Source organism: Falco punctatus (assembly GCF_963210335.1).
Source record: "Falco punctatus genome assembly, chromosome: 4".
Classification (NCBI taxonomy): domain Eukaryota; kingdom Metazoa; phylum Chordata; class Aves; order Falconiformes; family Falconidae; genus Falco; species Falco punctatus.
In genome coordinates, this window is record NC_137583.1 from 46,189,628 (window position 1) to 46,201,052 (window position 11,425).

Genomic DNA, 11,425 nt, shown 5'->3' on the forward strand with positions numbered 1-11,425 from the left:
AAGCACATGCCTTCACCGCGTGCAGGCGCGGGTGTCGCTCAGACCCTGATCCCGTTGGCACAACTCCAGGCAGGAGGAAGTTTTGTTCATTACCCCTCTGCCAAGCTTTCAGCAGGGGCAGGAGCCCTGATGTTGTCACAGAGACCCCTGGGCAGGCAGTTTGCCACGACCTCATCCCTGCTATGGCCCCGAGGAGGTGGCAGCAGAGCTGAGCTCCCCAGCCCAGCTGGACACGGCACCGGCGATGCCCCTTGGCTGCCTGGCTGGCAGCTCGCCGCAGCCTCGGGAGCTTGCACGTCCCAGCCAGTCCCAGCCCGTGGGCTCAGGTCCACCCAGCTGCACCCGGATCAGAGCCCCGGGCACCCGTTGGGCACCGCTGGGTGCTGCCTGGGCAGGTCTGCTGCCTGTGCCGCACAGCTGCTCTCCGAGGAGCTCAGCACCTTGGGAGGAGCAAGAGGGAGAGACCTTCCCAGTACAGAGCTGGAGGGTTTGGGGGGTTCGGTGGAGCCCACCCTTCTGCCCAGGCAGAGACCGAGCGTCAGCCACAGCGTTGGGGCCGAGGCAGTAAAAGCAGCAGCCTCCCCGCCCCGGGAAGGGCAGAGATGCTCTCCACGCCAAAGGCAACCTTGCCCAGACGCTCCTGGCCGCTCTGCAGGTTTGAGGAGGGAGGGCAGAGGGGTGCTGCGAGACCCAAGGGTACCCCGCAACCCCCAGCCACAGCCCTGGGAGAGCAGCCAGCCCACCCACCCTTCCCTGCCAGGGCTGCAGGGCAGGAGCTGGTCCACGGCTGACATGGAAACCCCCGCAGCCTGCGCACAGACAGAGGCAGAGCCTCACCCACGCACCACACACCACTCCCTTGAAGTACTTTATTAAATAGTTTCCAAAAAAACAGAAGCAGAAAGACTCAGAACTAGCCCATCCCTCCTAGCTAGTTAAGAACTACAAACAGTGCATCCCCACACCCTGCGGTGTCAAGCGGCTGCCAGGCATGTCCTGCCCGATATCCTGGCCCTTCCCACCCTGCTCCCTGCGCTCCAGCATCGTGGAAAGGGGCAGCAGGAGGGTTGCACCAGGGACAGCCGTGCCAGGGGCAGAGGGCAGCAGCGCTCAGCCTGCAGCCCTTCCTGCTGGGGCACCTCAGAGGCTGCAGAAAGCTACACAACGCTCACACACTTCCCACCCAAAGCAACCACTCACCAGCTCCACAGCCTCCCCAAGCTGTTCCTCCCACACGGGGCTGCCCATTGAACATGCCCAAACGATGGGCAACCAGCACCAGGTTCTGCTGTCACTCTTCAACCAGCCAGAGCTGCCAGTTCCCCAGTTTCTGTGGATTCATGAATGCCCCAAAGCAACTTCCCCCTCCCCACCCACCTCCCACCCAGGAAGTTTATAAAATAGGGTTTCGTTTTGGTTTTTTGCTTTTTCTACAAAGACAGTGGTGGGATTTCTTTTGCAACAGCAGAACAGTCTCCCTGCGAGGTAGAGAGTTAATTTCAGGGCTGACAGATCCTAAATTCAAACCAGTTTGTCCTAGTTGAGGTAAAATTCAGTAGTTTATAGTAAGTTTTGCAGTGCCAGAAGGACATCAAGATTCTTCATTGCCAGAGTCGTCTTCATCAGCGTAACAGCTGTCTGCTTCTTCCTCCATCTCATCATCCTCGTAATAGTCATCATAGAAGAGATCTGAGCCCTCATCTGGGGCTGGAGTCTTGGTCTTCACACAGTACTCCGCCAGCGTGGTGGGAACCTTCACGCCATCCCGCTCAGCATCCACCTTTGTGCCCAAGACTTGCTTCCTGGAGGGCAAGTGGCAGGGCTGGGAACAGGGCTTTGCACAGCACACCCATGTCACCGTGTGTGGCTCACCCCACAGGGATGCCCAGCGACAGAGCCCTTCCCCACTTGTGGGTCACTCACTCACACCAGACCAGTGAGAGGACAGGGGAGAGAGCCCCACGAACAAACATGGCCACGCTGTAATGTTGCCCCTGCTCTGCGGGCCACCTTTGCCACACCAGGGCTGGCCAGTCTGCAGCTCAGGAGCTTCATGTGCTGGTCCCATGAGACAGCCCTGACAGCACGGCCATGCTGGAACCACATCTGCTACGAACCCAGATCCTCAGCTCTGAAGCCAAAAAGGGCTTAGGCTGAGTGAAAAGCTGGGCACACAGAATCATGGAGTTGTTTAGGTTGGAAAAGACCTTTAAGATCATTGAATCCAACTGTTAACCCAGCACTGCCAAGCCCACCATTAAGCCACGTTCCCTAAACACCTTGTCTACATCTTTTAAATGCCCCCAGGTATGGTGACTCAACCCCCTTCCCTGGGAAGCCGGTTCCAATGCTTGACAATCCTTTTAGTGAAGAAAGTTTTCCTAATATCCAGTCCAGACCTCCCCTGCACAACCTGAGACTGTTTACTCTCATCCTATCGCTTGTTACTGGGGAGAAGCGACCAACTTCCACCTTACTACAACCTCCTTTCAGGAAGTTGTAGAGAGCGATAAGGTCTCCCCTCAGCCTCCTTTCTCCAGGATAAACACCCCCAGTGCCCTCAGCTGCTCTTCACAGGACTTGTGCTCCATATCCTTCACCAGCTTCATTGCTTGGACGCTTCTGCTGCTTCCACCCAAGTCCTCTGAAGCTCCCACATACAGGTGGCAGGAAGAAAACCGTTTGGAGTACCAGAGCAAGCCTAGCACGGCCCTCCAGCCAAGCTTTTCCCAAAAGCCATACTCTGATATCTAGAATCCTTTCCTCCTACCAGCCTGCAAACTGTAGAATCGTAGAATGGTTTGGGTTGGAAAGGGACCTTAAAGATCACCTTGTTCCAACCCCTCTGCCATGGGCAAGGACACCTTCCTCTAGACCAGGATGCTCAAAGCCTCGTTCAACGTGGCCTTGAGTCCCCAGACAGGACTCAGCAGGGAGGGATATGCCTCCAAGATCCTCCATGTCCTACAAGACTGCAGCTTAGCAAGTACTCAACAGTACTGCTGGGCCTGGGCTCAGCTCAGCACGCACCTGATGATGTCTGTGTACTCTCGGTCCTTCCCTTTGCTCTCCTTCCACTTGCGGTACATCACAGAGGCATCCACATTGGCTGGAGAAAATGTGTTGGGTTCATTCAGCAGCGAGATCACACTTAGGAGAATGGTCCTGGCAATCAATAAACACGAGCAGGTAAGAGCCGAGGCAGGTCAGCCACTGCCCGTGTCCCAGCAGTGCCAGCAGCCTCAGTGTCATGGCACTGCTGCGTCCTGTGGCTCGGGAGGAGACCCTGGTGATGGCCCACCAGCAAGGGGACATCTCAGCAAAGTGAAGCAGGCCAGGCAGGAGACAGCACCGCATGGGCTGTTGGGTTCACGCACGCTCCCACGCAAGCTCTAACTGTTCTTCACCAAAGCACACAGCCCAAGCACTTTTCAACAACCTCTAGGCATCCCCTGCAGGCTTTGGGAGCGGAAGGCAGTCCCCCCCATCTCCCCACTTCCCCAGCCCTGCCCTCAGACAGGCCTCCTGCCCGCAGCTCGCTCCCCACGCAGCCCTTACCGCACGTTCTGAGTGGGGTTCCACCGCTCAGATGGCAGCTCCCCGCTCTGCGGGTCGTCCACCGGCGGGTGGAGGATGGAGATGCAGACATCACCGGTCTGAAAGCACAAGCGAAACAGGATCCTTAGGAGTTGCTGCTGTCCCAAGCACCCTCCAGCAGCAGCTCGGTGCTCTGTTCCAGCAGCCTGCTCGCTCTGCACTTTGGCTTAACCCAGGTGAGGCAATCCCAGCCTGTCCTTTCATCCCTAGGAAGGGACAGCAGAAGTGGTGGTCCCTGCTCTGCTGCCTGTAGCCTCGCACCCTGAGCAAGCACCCCGTGACTGTCAGTGCAGTACAGACACAGCTGCCTGATGCCCCAACACATCACACCTCCAGCAGAGCCCTCCCAGTGCCCACCCGACACAGCCCACCCCCTCACCCCCAGGCAGCAATCCTCCGCAAGCACACAGCCCCGGTGCCGCGCAAATCGCTTGGTGTCCAATCTTGCAATTAAGCACAATGTCCCTGCTAGCCAAGCGTGGGAGCCCTCAAACCTGGAAAGCCTGGCTGACCTGGAAACAGCTCCAGGACAGGAGACCGGCTGTCATAAGCTCGTTAGCTGCATTTCCAGTGCCAGGCACTAAATGCCAAAGGCACTGAGTTTCCAATGTCATGCTCCAGTGTCTGGCATTTTCATCCAATGCCGTCACAACAGATGGACACGTGCCCCCCCTGCCCGTCCAAGACACCCCAATGCTGTCACAGTCAACCTACCTCATAAATATTGGGGTGCCACATTTTGGTTAAGAACCTAAAGGCAGGAGGGGAATAAGGGTAGTCGATGGGAAACCGGAGACGAGCCTGCAAGTAAACAATCAGGAGAAGCAAGCATCAGCTTGTGAGAAGGAAGGGAAGGAAACCACAGATCTCCAACACCATCAGGAAAAAGGAGCCTCTGCCAAGTCCAGCCGTGCTCCTGCAGAGACGGAGCCTCCACGCCTGCCGGCTCTGCAGGCAGGACACCGGCAGCACAGCTGTGCAGAGGAAGGCGAGCAGATGGGTCTGCAAGCTGCAGCAGCTCCTTCATCACCACCCTGCCCTGTAACCTCGAGCCCACCCGGTGCTCTCCAACACAGAGGGAGGCAGCAGGCCCCAGGCAGAGCGCAGCAGGAGCTGACGGTGCTGGTCTGGCACACACCTTGCATGCTCGCAGCCCGCTCCCACGGCACAGGGCGACGACACCGAGGGCAGGCAGGCTGCTTCTGAATGGCAAAGGGCAGCAGGGCAAGGGCCTCGTGGCTGTAAGGCAGCAGACAGGGCTCAAGCCGTGTGTCTGAACAAATTGAGCAGCACTGAGTCAGATTGCCAGTCTGGGGTTGTCCCTGGTCCTGCTTTCAGGGACACCATGGCCATGCCACCAGAGAAAAGGCTGTTTATCCTTCAGAGCTCACAGGGGAGGAAGCATCAGGTGCTCAGTGCTCCAATTAACACATCGAATCTCTAAAAATAGCCCGTCACCACTGAAAAAAAAGAGACCAAGTCAAAACTGGCCGCAGTGCGTAGCTTAGGTGCTAAAAATAAAAGCACATGAAGATCATGCTGTAGTCCATGACTCCAGCGCCAGCAGAGGCGACCAGCCCACCACTGGCTTCTCCTACTGGTGACGGCCACAAAAATGAGGTATTAAGGCAGGACAAACAGACAGGCTCACTTTCAGCCTCCAAGTGAGTGGGCAAAGCCACAAAGAGGCGGCGCAGAGATGTACAGCAACATCCCCCCCCATCCATCCCAGAGAGCCGCTGTCCCAGCCCACCAGCACCAGGCATCCCAAGGGAATGGGGGCTGCTTCGCCCACATCACTGCACAACCTGCGGTGACTGTTCCAGCTTTTGGGTGTTTCCAGGCTCTGGAAGCAAACATCCAGATCAAGATTCAGTCACTGCTCCCAAAAAAGCCAACAGCCAGAAACAAACAAAAAAAAATGGTGAAGATTTAAAACAACCAACAAGTTGCTGAACATTTCTTGCTCTCTCAGTTCACGTACACAAGAATTTAGACATCACATCTGTGAAACAACAGTGCAAACCACCCGGCTCTGCCCAGCAGTAGGGGACAGTCACCCAGGATCGCTCTTGACCCACAGAACAAGCCCGGTGCAGTCCCCATTCAGGAGGATAACTGCAAATGAGGCTTTGGATGTTTCTGGAATTACAGCCTCAACAATAGGCGATGCTGCCAAACCCAGTCGTCAGCTAACAGCCGTTAAAGGCTTAGTGTAGAAGGCAGAGAGGCATCTTTCCTGCTCCCTGCTGCCCTGACCAACCCCAACTACATCCTGAGTTCCAACCCCTCTGCTCACCTCCTGCCCTGCCAGGATCTGGCCCCAGCACAAGTTGATCTTATTGCAAGTCCGAGGAGCCCCCGACCACAATGGGCCCATCCCTACACACGTTACTGCCTTGCCTTCCAGACTGGCCCTTTGCCCGAGCACCCTGTGCTCTGTGGCACAGGACAAGGGGTGGAAAGAAGGAAAAGTGAAGTGGCAGCTGGGGCTGGATGTGTTTTGTGTGTGCGTGGAGCTTCAGGCAGGCCAGGGCAGCACGCACACAGCAACACGCAGCCCAGCGCTGGGCTCTGGCCAAACAGCTGAACTTTGCAGAATAATCCCCTTTGTTGTGTCACAGGGGATCAGAACAAAACCAGCCAGAGGCAAAGCGATCCGAAAGGGGGCTCGGAAAGCAACTCCACTTTGCCGTACACAAACAGGCTGATGTTACCACAAGCTGGAAAAGGACTTGTCCCCTTCATTCTCCTCTTACGCAGAAAGTTTCATCTGCTGCTACAGCAGCCTGGAAGCTCTCAGGCACAAAACAGGAGCATGAGCTGCTGAAAGGGTAAGAGTTCAAAGGGCCTAGTGCCAAAAGAGGCTGTGGAAAAAGACTCCATTTCAGTGAAGAAATAAAACCTGACTGTGAAGCATCAGACTTGCCTGCCACTGCTCCACAGGAAAAACAAACCACCCAGCTTCTTGGGCACAGCTGACCCTCGGGCTGACTCACCCCGGGTGCATCCCCACCCTGCCAGCAACAAGATGAAGACAGAAGAGCTCATAGTGGAGGAGGGAGGATGAGAAAGAGGAAGAAAACAGCTACACAGGTTGCACAACACCTGGGAAGAGCACATACACATCCTCCGGATAGGGACTGCGCAGTCAGGCCATGCACACTTTCTTCCCCAGCTCTCAAACCCCAAACAAAACCACAACACCCGCTCCCCACGCAGCTTGAGCTTCTGCTCGCTTGGGCTGGGCCACTTGTGCCTGCACAGGAAAGCCCTTTGTCCCTTCCCTCTGGCTCCACAGCGATGCCTCAGGTCCCCCCTCCAGAAGAAGGATCATAAGTGACCCAGAGATCGCGCTCCTGCACCCACAGATGAGGGGATGGAGGGGCAGGAAGGTGGAAAAGTCCTCAGAGATAGAACCTCAGGAGGGGCAAATCCACCTTACAAAGAAGATGCCTAGTTTGGCAGCAGCCACCGGCACACTGGCTCCTCTTCTGTGCAAACACCCCAGGAACACCCCAGCTCCCAAAGCCCCAGCGACCCCAAGGTGTCCCGCTATAGACCCAGGTCTCCCTGGCCCTCACCACCCTCTTAAGCTCAGGATCACCCCTGTCAGCTCCCCCTGTACCCACCTCAACCCAACCCCGAAGACCCCCTCCCTCTTGCCCCACAGCCCCCTCCCAGGGTCTCCCCACTCTCCTGCGGTCTCTCCCCCTTTCTAAATCCCCTCCCAAGGCATCCAGTGTATTCCTCAACGCCACCCACCCTGCCCTCACCCCTCCTCAGCCCCATCTCCCACCACACACCTCTGCCCGCCACGTCCTGCTACCCACACACCAAGCTCCCCCTTCCACCAGAGCTTCACCTCCTCGAGACACCGGTCCTCCTGACACCGCATGCCCTCCTGCTGCCCCCAGCCCCTCACCTTAAAGTACCCGCCTTCGTAGTACGTGTTCGGAGGGCCGAAGATGGCCACCTCCCAGTTGTAGAGGTCCCCCTCGTCCACCAAGTTGACCCGGAACCCTTCCACGGGCTCCTCCTGCAGCCCTTTGAGCTCAAGAAGCAGCGCTTTCTGTGAGCTGGGCACGAGGGGCCGCGCCATACCGAGGAGCTGGGGTAGGCCGCGATCAAAGCCGGGGACTAGCGTAGGCGCAACTGCCGCTGCGGGGAGGGGGGCGGCGGCAAGAGCTCCTGCTGCTCCGCGGCCGCGGCGAGCGCAGCCGCGCGGGGCACGACGGGAGCTGTAGTCCGCCCGTGCAGGGCGGGGCCGGATCATGCCCCGCCCGTAGAGTGCGGCTGGCCTATCAGAGCGTGCCGTCGGCTGCGGGGCGGGGACGTGGCGGCCCCTCCCCCCGGGCCATACCCGCGTATCACAGCGCACTGCCGGCGGGGGCGGGGCTCCTTCCCGGCAGCCTTTGCGGGGTGGCGGGTGCTCGGTACCTGCGGCCGCGCTTGTGCTGTGTTCGGAGGGCCGGTGTAGGCGGCAGTGCCGGCCCAACCCGCTTGTAACAGCGAGCGTCGGTGCTTCTGGCCTCCCCGAGTATCGTAGCCAGCTTCCCGGCCAAGCAAACCCATCGCCTAAGCGAGGGTCACCTCAGAGAGCGGCCACTTCCCCTCTGGGCCTGAGCAGCCGCGCAGGCCTCACTGCCCTGCGGGCCTCAGCGCCGCGGGTTCCCCGATCCCCCCCACCCGTGGGCACCAGGGCACCCTCAGCACGCCGACCAACACTAAAACCCACCCTGGATGACGGCCCTGCTGCTTCAGGTCAGCATTTAGCATGAGTAAAGTGGATTACACTTCACCAGATGGTTACATCCATCAGCCAGGAGGAAGCACTTAGCACAATTACTACACCTACGTAATTCTTTACAGCATCTCACAAGGCAGCATCTGGAATTCAAGCAGAGGCTGCTCTTGGCATGGCCCCAGCAGAGATCTCTCCGGCATCTTTGGCTCCCACATCCCCTTGTGTCACATCCTGTCACCTGCAGTGCAGGAGTCACCCAGACCAGCTCCAGGTAGTGCCCCTGCTGCTGCCTGCGGGGATCAAAACATCCGCTCAGCAAAACAAAACAAACACCCCTAAGCATGAAGGGCATCCTCCCAGGGTTTTTGGGTTTGTGTTTTTTTTTTTTTTAATAGTGACTACAAGTGCTTTGCACTCCTGTACTGTCAGCCGGGCGGGCTGCTACAGGCTGCCGACATCAACCACTAAAGACAGAAACTGCCTCAAGAATCTGAGTGCTGCTCAGATTCGTCCTGGCACTACGTGCCGCCAGGCAGTAAAGAAATTGGCCACTAGAAAAATAATAAAAAGCTTTAAATGTCTTACAGTAAACCAATACTTGCACAGTATAAATAATTAACAGACAAGTTCAAATAAATAACACATGGCTCAACACGCATCTCTGTTCAAAAGCAAACTACAACCTCAGGGAAGGGGGTTTGTCTTGTCTTGAGCCAGTGCTCCACATCCCCAGTCATTATTGAACCTGGAGCACTCTGCAGCTTTGCGTGAGAAGTCATTGCTCGGGTATGAGCTTTGATCTTCAGAGTCTGGACCACAGTGGCCAGAGGCGGCTGGGTAAACACTGAGTGCGCAGACAGCAAGGACACCTCATCGCCTCACAGTCTGGCTGCCGGCAGAGGCAGAACCTTTCTGGCTCGCAGCCCTTCCTGGTGAGGTTTGCTTCCCAGCCAGCCATTTCTCATTTGCTAGGCGCTGAAAATATTTTGCTTAATAAAATAATGTTTTATCTCACGCTCTGGATTAGCCCCATATTTACCTGCAAATCCTCACAGTAGTTTGTGAGGTAGATAAGCGTCATCCCCACTTCACAGGCAGGTGTGAAACAAACCCAAAAGCAGAAACAAAGTTCCCCACTGAAGCTGCTAAACATGACATTGCCGAGGCTAGGACGAAACTGCAGGATACTTGAAAGTCCAGCCCCACGTTTACTTCATTCTGGCTCATTGTTAATGACTAACGCTGCCCCACAGCTTACAGGCCTTCTTGCAAGTCCCCACTTAACACCTAGAAAAGATGTACTAATGCCAGCTGGATTGAAGGAGCCACGGCTGGGAGAGGCACAGCAGGTAGGGACACATCCAGTGCTGGAGGAGGCCAGGCACCTGTCATGCTCAGAACAGGGATGGGAGTACAGAAATTGGGAATCTCCCGTCAGGCAGACCCAGGCTCTCCAGGCAGCGCCTGGGCAGTGCCCCGTGCTCGCCATCCAGCTTCACACCAGGGTCCGGAGCCTCCTTTGCACAAACGGCTCTGCATGGAGCACTGGAGGGGTTCAAAGCGGACACACCTGGCGCCGCACCCACCCAGGTGTTACTCAACAGGCTTCACTTTTGCAACAAACAAGGCAGTGGCTTTCTTCAGGAACTCCTCCCTGCTCATGGAGGTGCTGAGCTTCCTCTCCTGCAGCGCCCGGTCCATGGCCAGGGCCAGGCCATCCGGCCCCAGCTTGGAGCCCGCCTCCAGGTACCGCCCGGGCAGCGAGAAGTGGCCGGCACCCAGCGCATCCTCCAGCGCCCGCAGCACGGCCTGGCAGACCCTCCCGTCGGCAGCACCGGAGCCGCCGTCTAGGACACCGAAGAGCGCATCCGCCTTGGCCGCGAACTCCAGCAGCACGAAGCAGGTGAGGACGCCGTAGCGGAAGACGTCGAAAGGCACGGCCTCGTGGTCGCGGCAGCGGACCCGCCCCAGCAGCGCCGCCGCCGCCTCCGCCGGCGCTCCCCCGTGCTGGCAGATGCGCCGCAGCAGCTCGCTGTACAGCCGCCCGTCCACGCCCGCCTTGTGCCGTCGCCCGCCAGCCCCCAGCACCTCGTAGGCCGCGCCGGCGTTGCTGTCGAAGGCCGTCCTGTCGCGACACGGCACAGACACAGAGAGGCAGCCTCACCCCCGCCCGCCCCCGGCCGCGGCTCCCAGCGCCTCCCGCCGCCGCCCGCACCTGTGGGAGTGGTGGGCCAGGCGCACGTACCACAGCGCCCGGGCCAGGCGCTGCGGCGGCCCCGGCTGCTCCGCGGCGGCCTCTCCCGCCGCGCCGGGGCTGCCCAGCACCAGCCGCTCGAAGTAGTCGGCCAGGAAGGCGACGGGCTCCTCGGGCCGCGCCTCCAGCACCTTCAGCAGCGCCTCCCGCACCATGGCGCTGACGCCGGCCCGCAGCAGGAACTCCGCCTCGCTCCCCAGCCCGCCGGCCGCCACCGCCGCCCCAGCCGGCTCCGCCGGCCCGCTGCCCGCCGCCGGGGCGGGGGCCGGGGCCGGGCCGGCGGCCGCCCGCCGCTTCTCGTACGCCGCCATCTTGGCTGCGGGCGGCGAAGGCGGGTTCCGGCCATCTTGCACCGCCGTTCCGCCGAGGCGGGAAGTTCGCGCGCCGCCATCTTGCACACTGGCAGCGGACGGCTGGGCGGGAGGGCGCGCGGGCGCGCCGCCATCTTGAGTGTGGGCAAAGGAGCCGCCCCGGCAGCCGTAACGCGGCGGGGCGCCCCGGCCGCCATGGCAACTCCGGGCAGGTGCCCCGCCCTTAGCAACCGGGCGCGCGTCGATCGCTGCGGACGCTGCCGGTGCCGGTGGGGAGCGATAGGGCTCGGTGCTCGTCAGGGGTCGGTGAGGGGGCACAGGCCTGGTGCTGGTGGAAGGCCACAGGGCCCAGTGCTGCTCGGGGGGCTGCAAGGCCCGGGGCCAGTGACAGGCCGCTGGGCCTGGTGAGGGGCTGCAGGACCCGGGGTCAGTGACAGGCCGCTGGGCCTGGTGAGTGGCCGCCAGCCCTGGGGCTGGAGAGGGGCTGCGGGGCCAGTGCTAGTCAGGGGGGCTGCA

At 59.4% G+C, this 11,425-nt stretch overlaps 2 protein-coding genes across 2 annotated transcripts; both read right to left on the reverse strand.

Annotated features, from left to right (window-relative positions):
• Nucleotides 1–855: 855 nt before the first annotated feature.
• On the reverse strand, nucleotides 856–7,877 carry CDC34 (cell division cycle 34, ubiquitin conjugating enzyme). Its single transcript, XM_080384168.1, has 5 exons — nucleotides 7,523–7,877; nucleotides 4,312–4,398; nucleotides 3,559–3,656; nucleotides 3,031–3,165; nucleotides 856–1,802 (listed from the first exon to the last, which is right to left on the reverse strand). The coding sequence occupies exons 1-5, from the start codon at nucleotides 7,871–7,873 to the stop codon at nucleotides 1,592–1,594; spliced, it is 882 nt and encodes a 293-aa protein (XP_080240294.1). The 5' UTR covers nucleotides 7,874–7,877; the 3' UTR covers nucleotides 856–1,591.
• A 1,023-nt stretch (nucleotides 7,878–8,900) lies between these two features.
• Nucleotides 8,901–11,385, reverse strand: TPGS1 (tubulin polyglutamylase complex subunit 1). Its single transcript, XM_080384171.1, has 2 exons — nucleotides 10,560–11,385; nucleotides 8,901–10,469 (listed from the first exon to the last, which is right to left on the reverse strand). The coding sequence occupies exons 1-2, from the start codon at nucleotides 10,907–10,909 to the stop codon at nucleotides 9,938–9,940; spliced, it is 882 nt and encodes a 293-aa protein (XP_080240297.1). The 5' UTR covers nucleotides 10,910–11,385; the 3' UTR covers nucleotides 8,901–9,937.
• Between the last annotated feature and the right edge of the window lie 40 nt (nucleotides 11,386–11,425).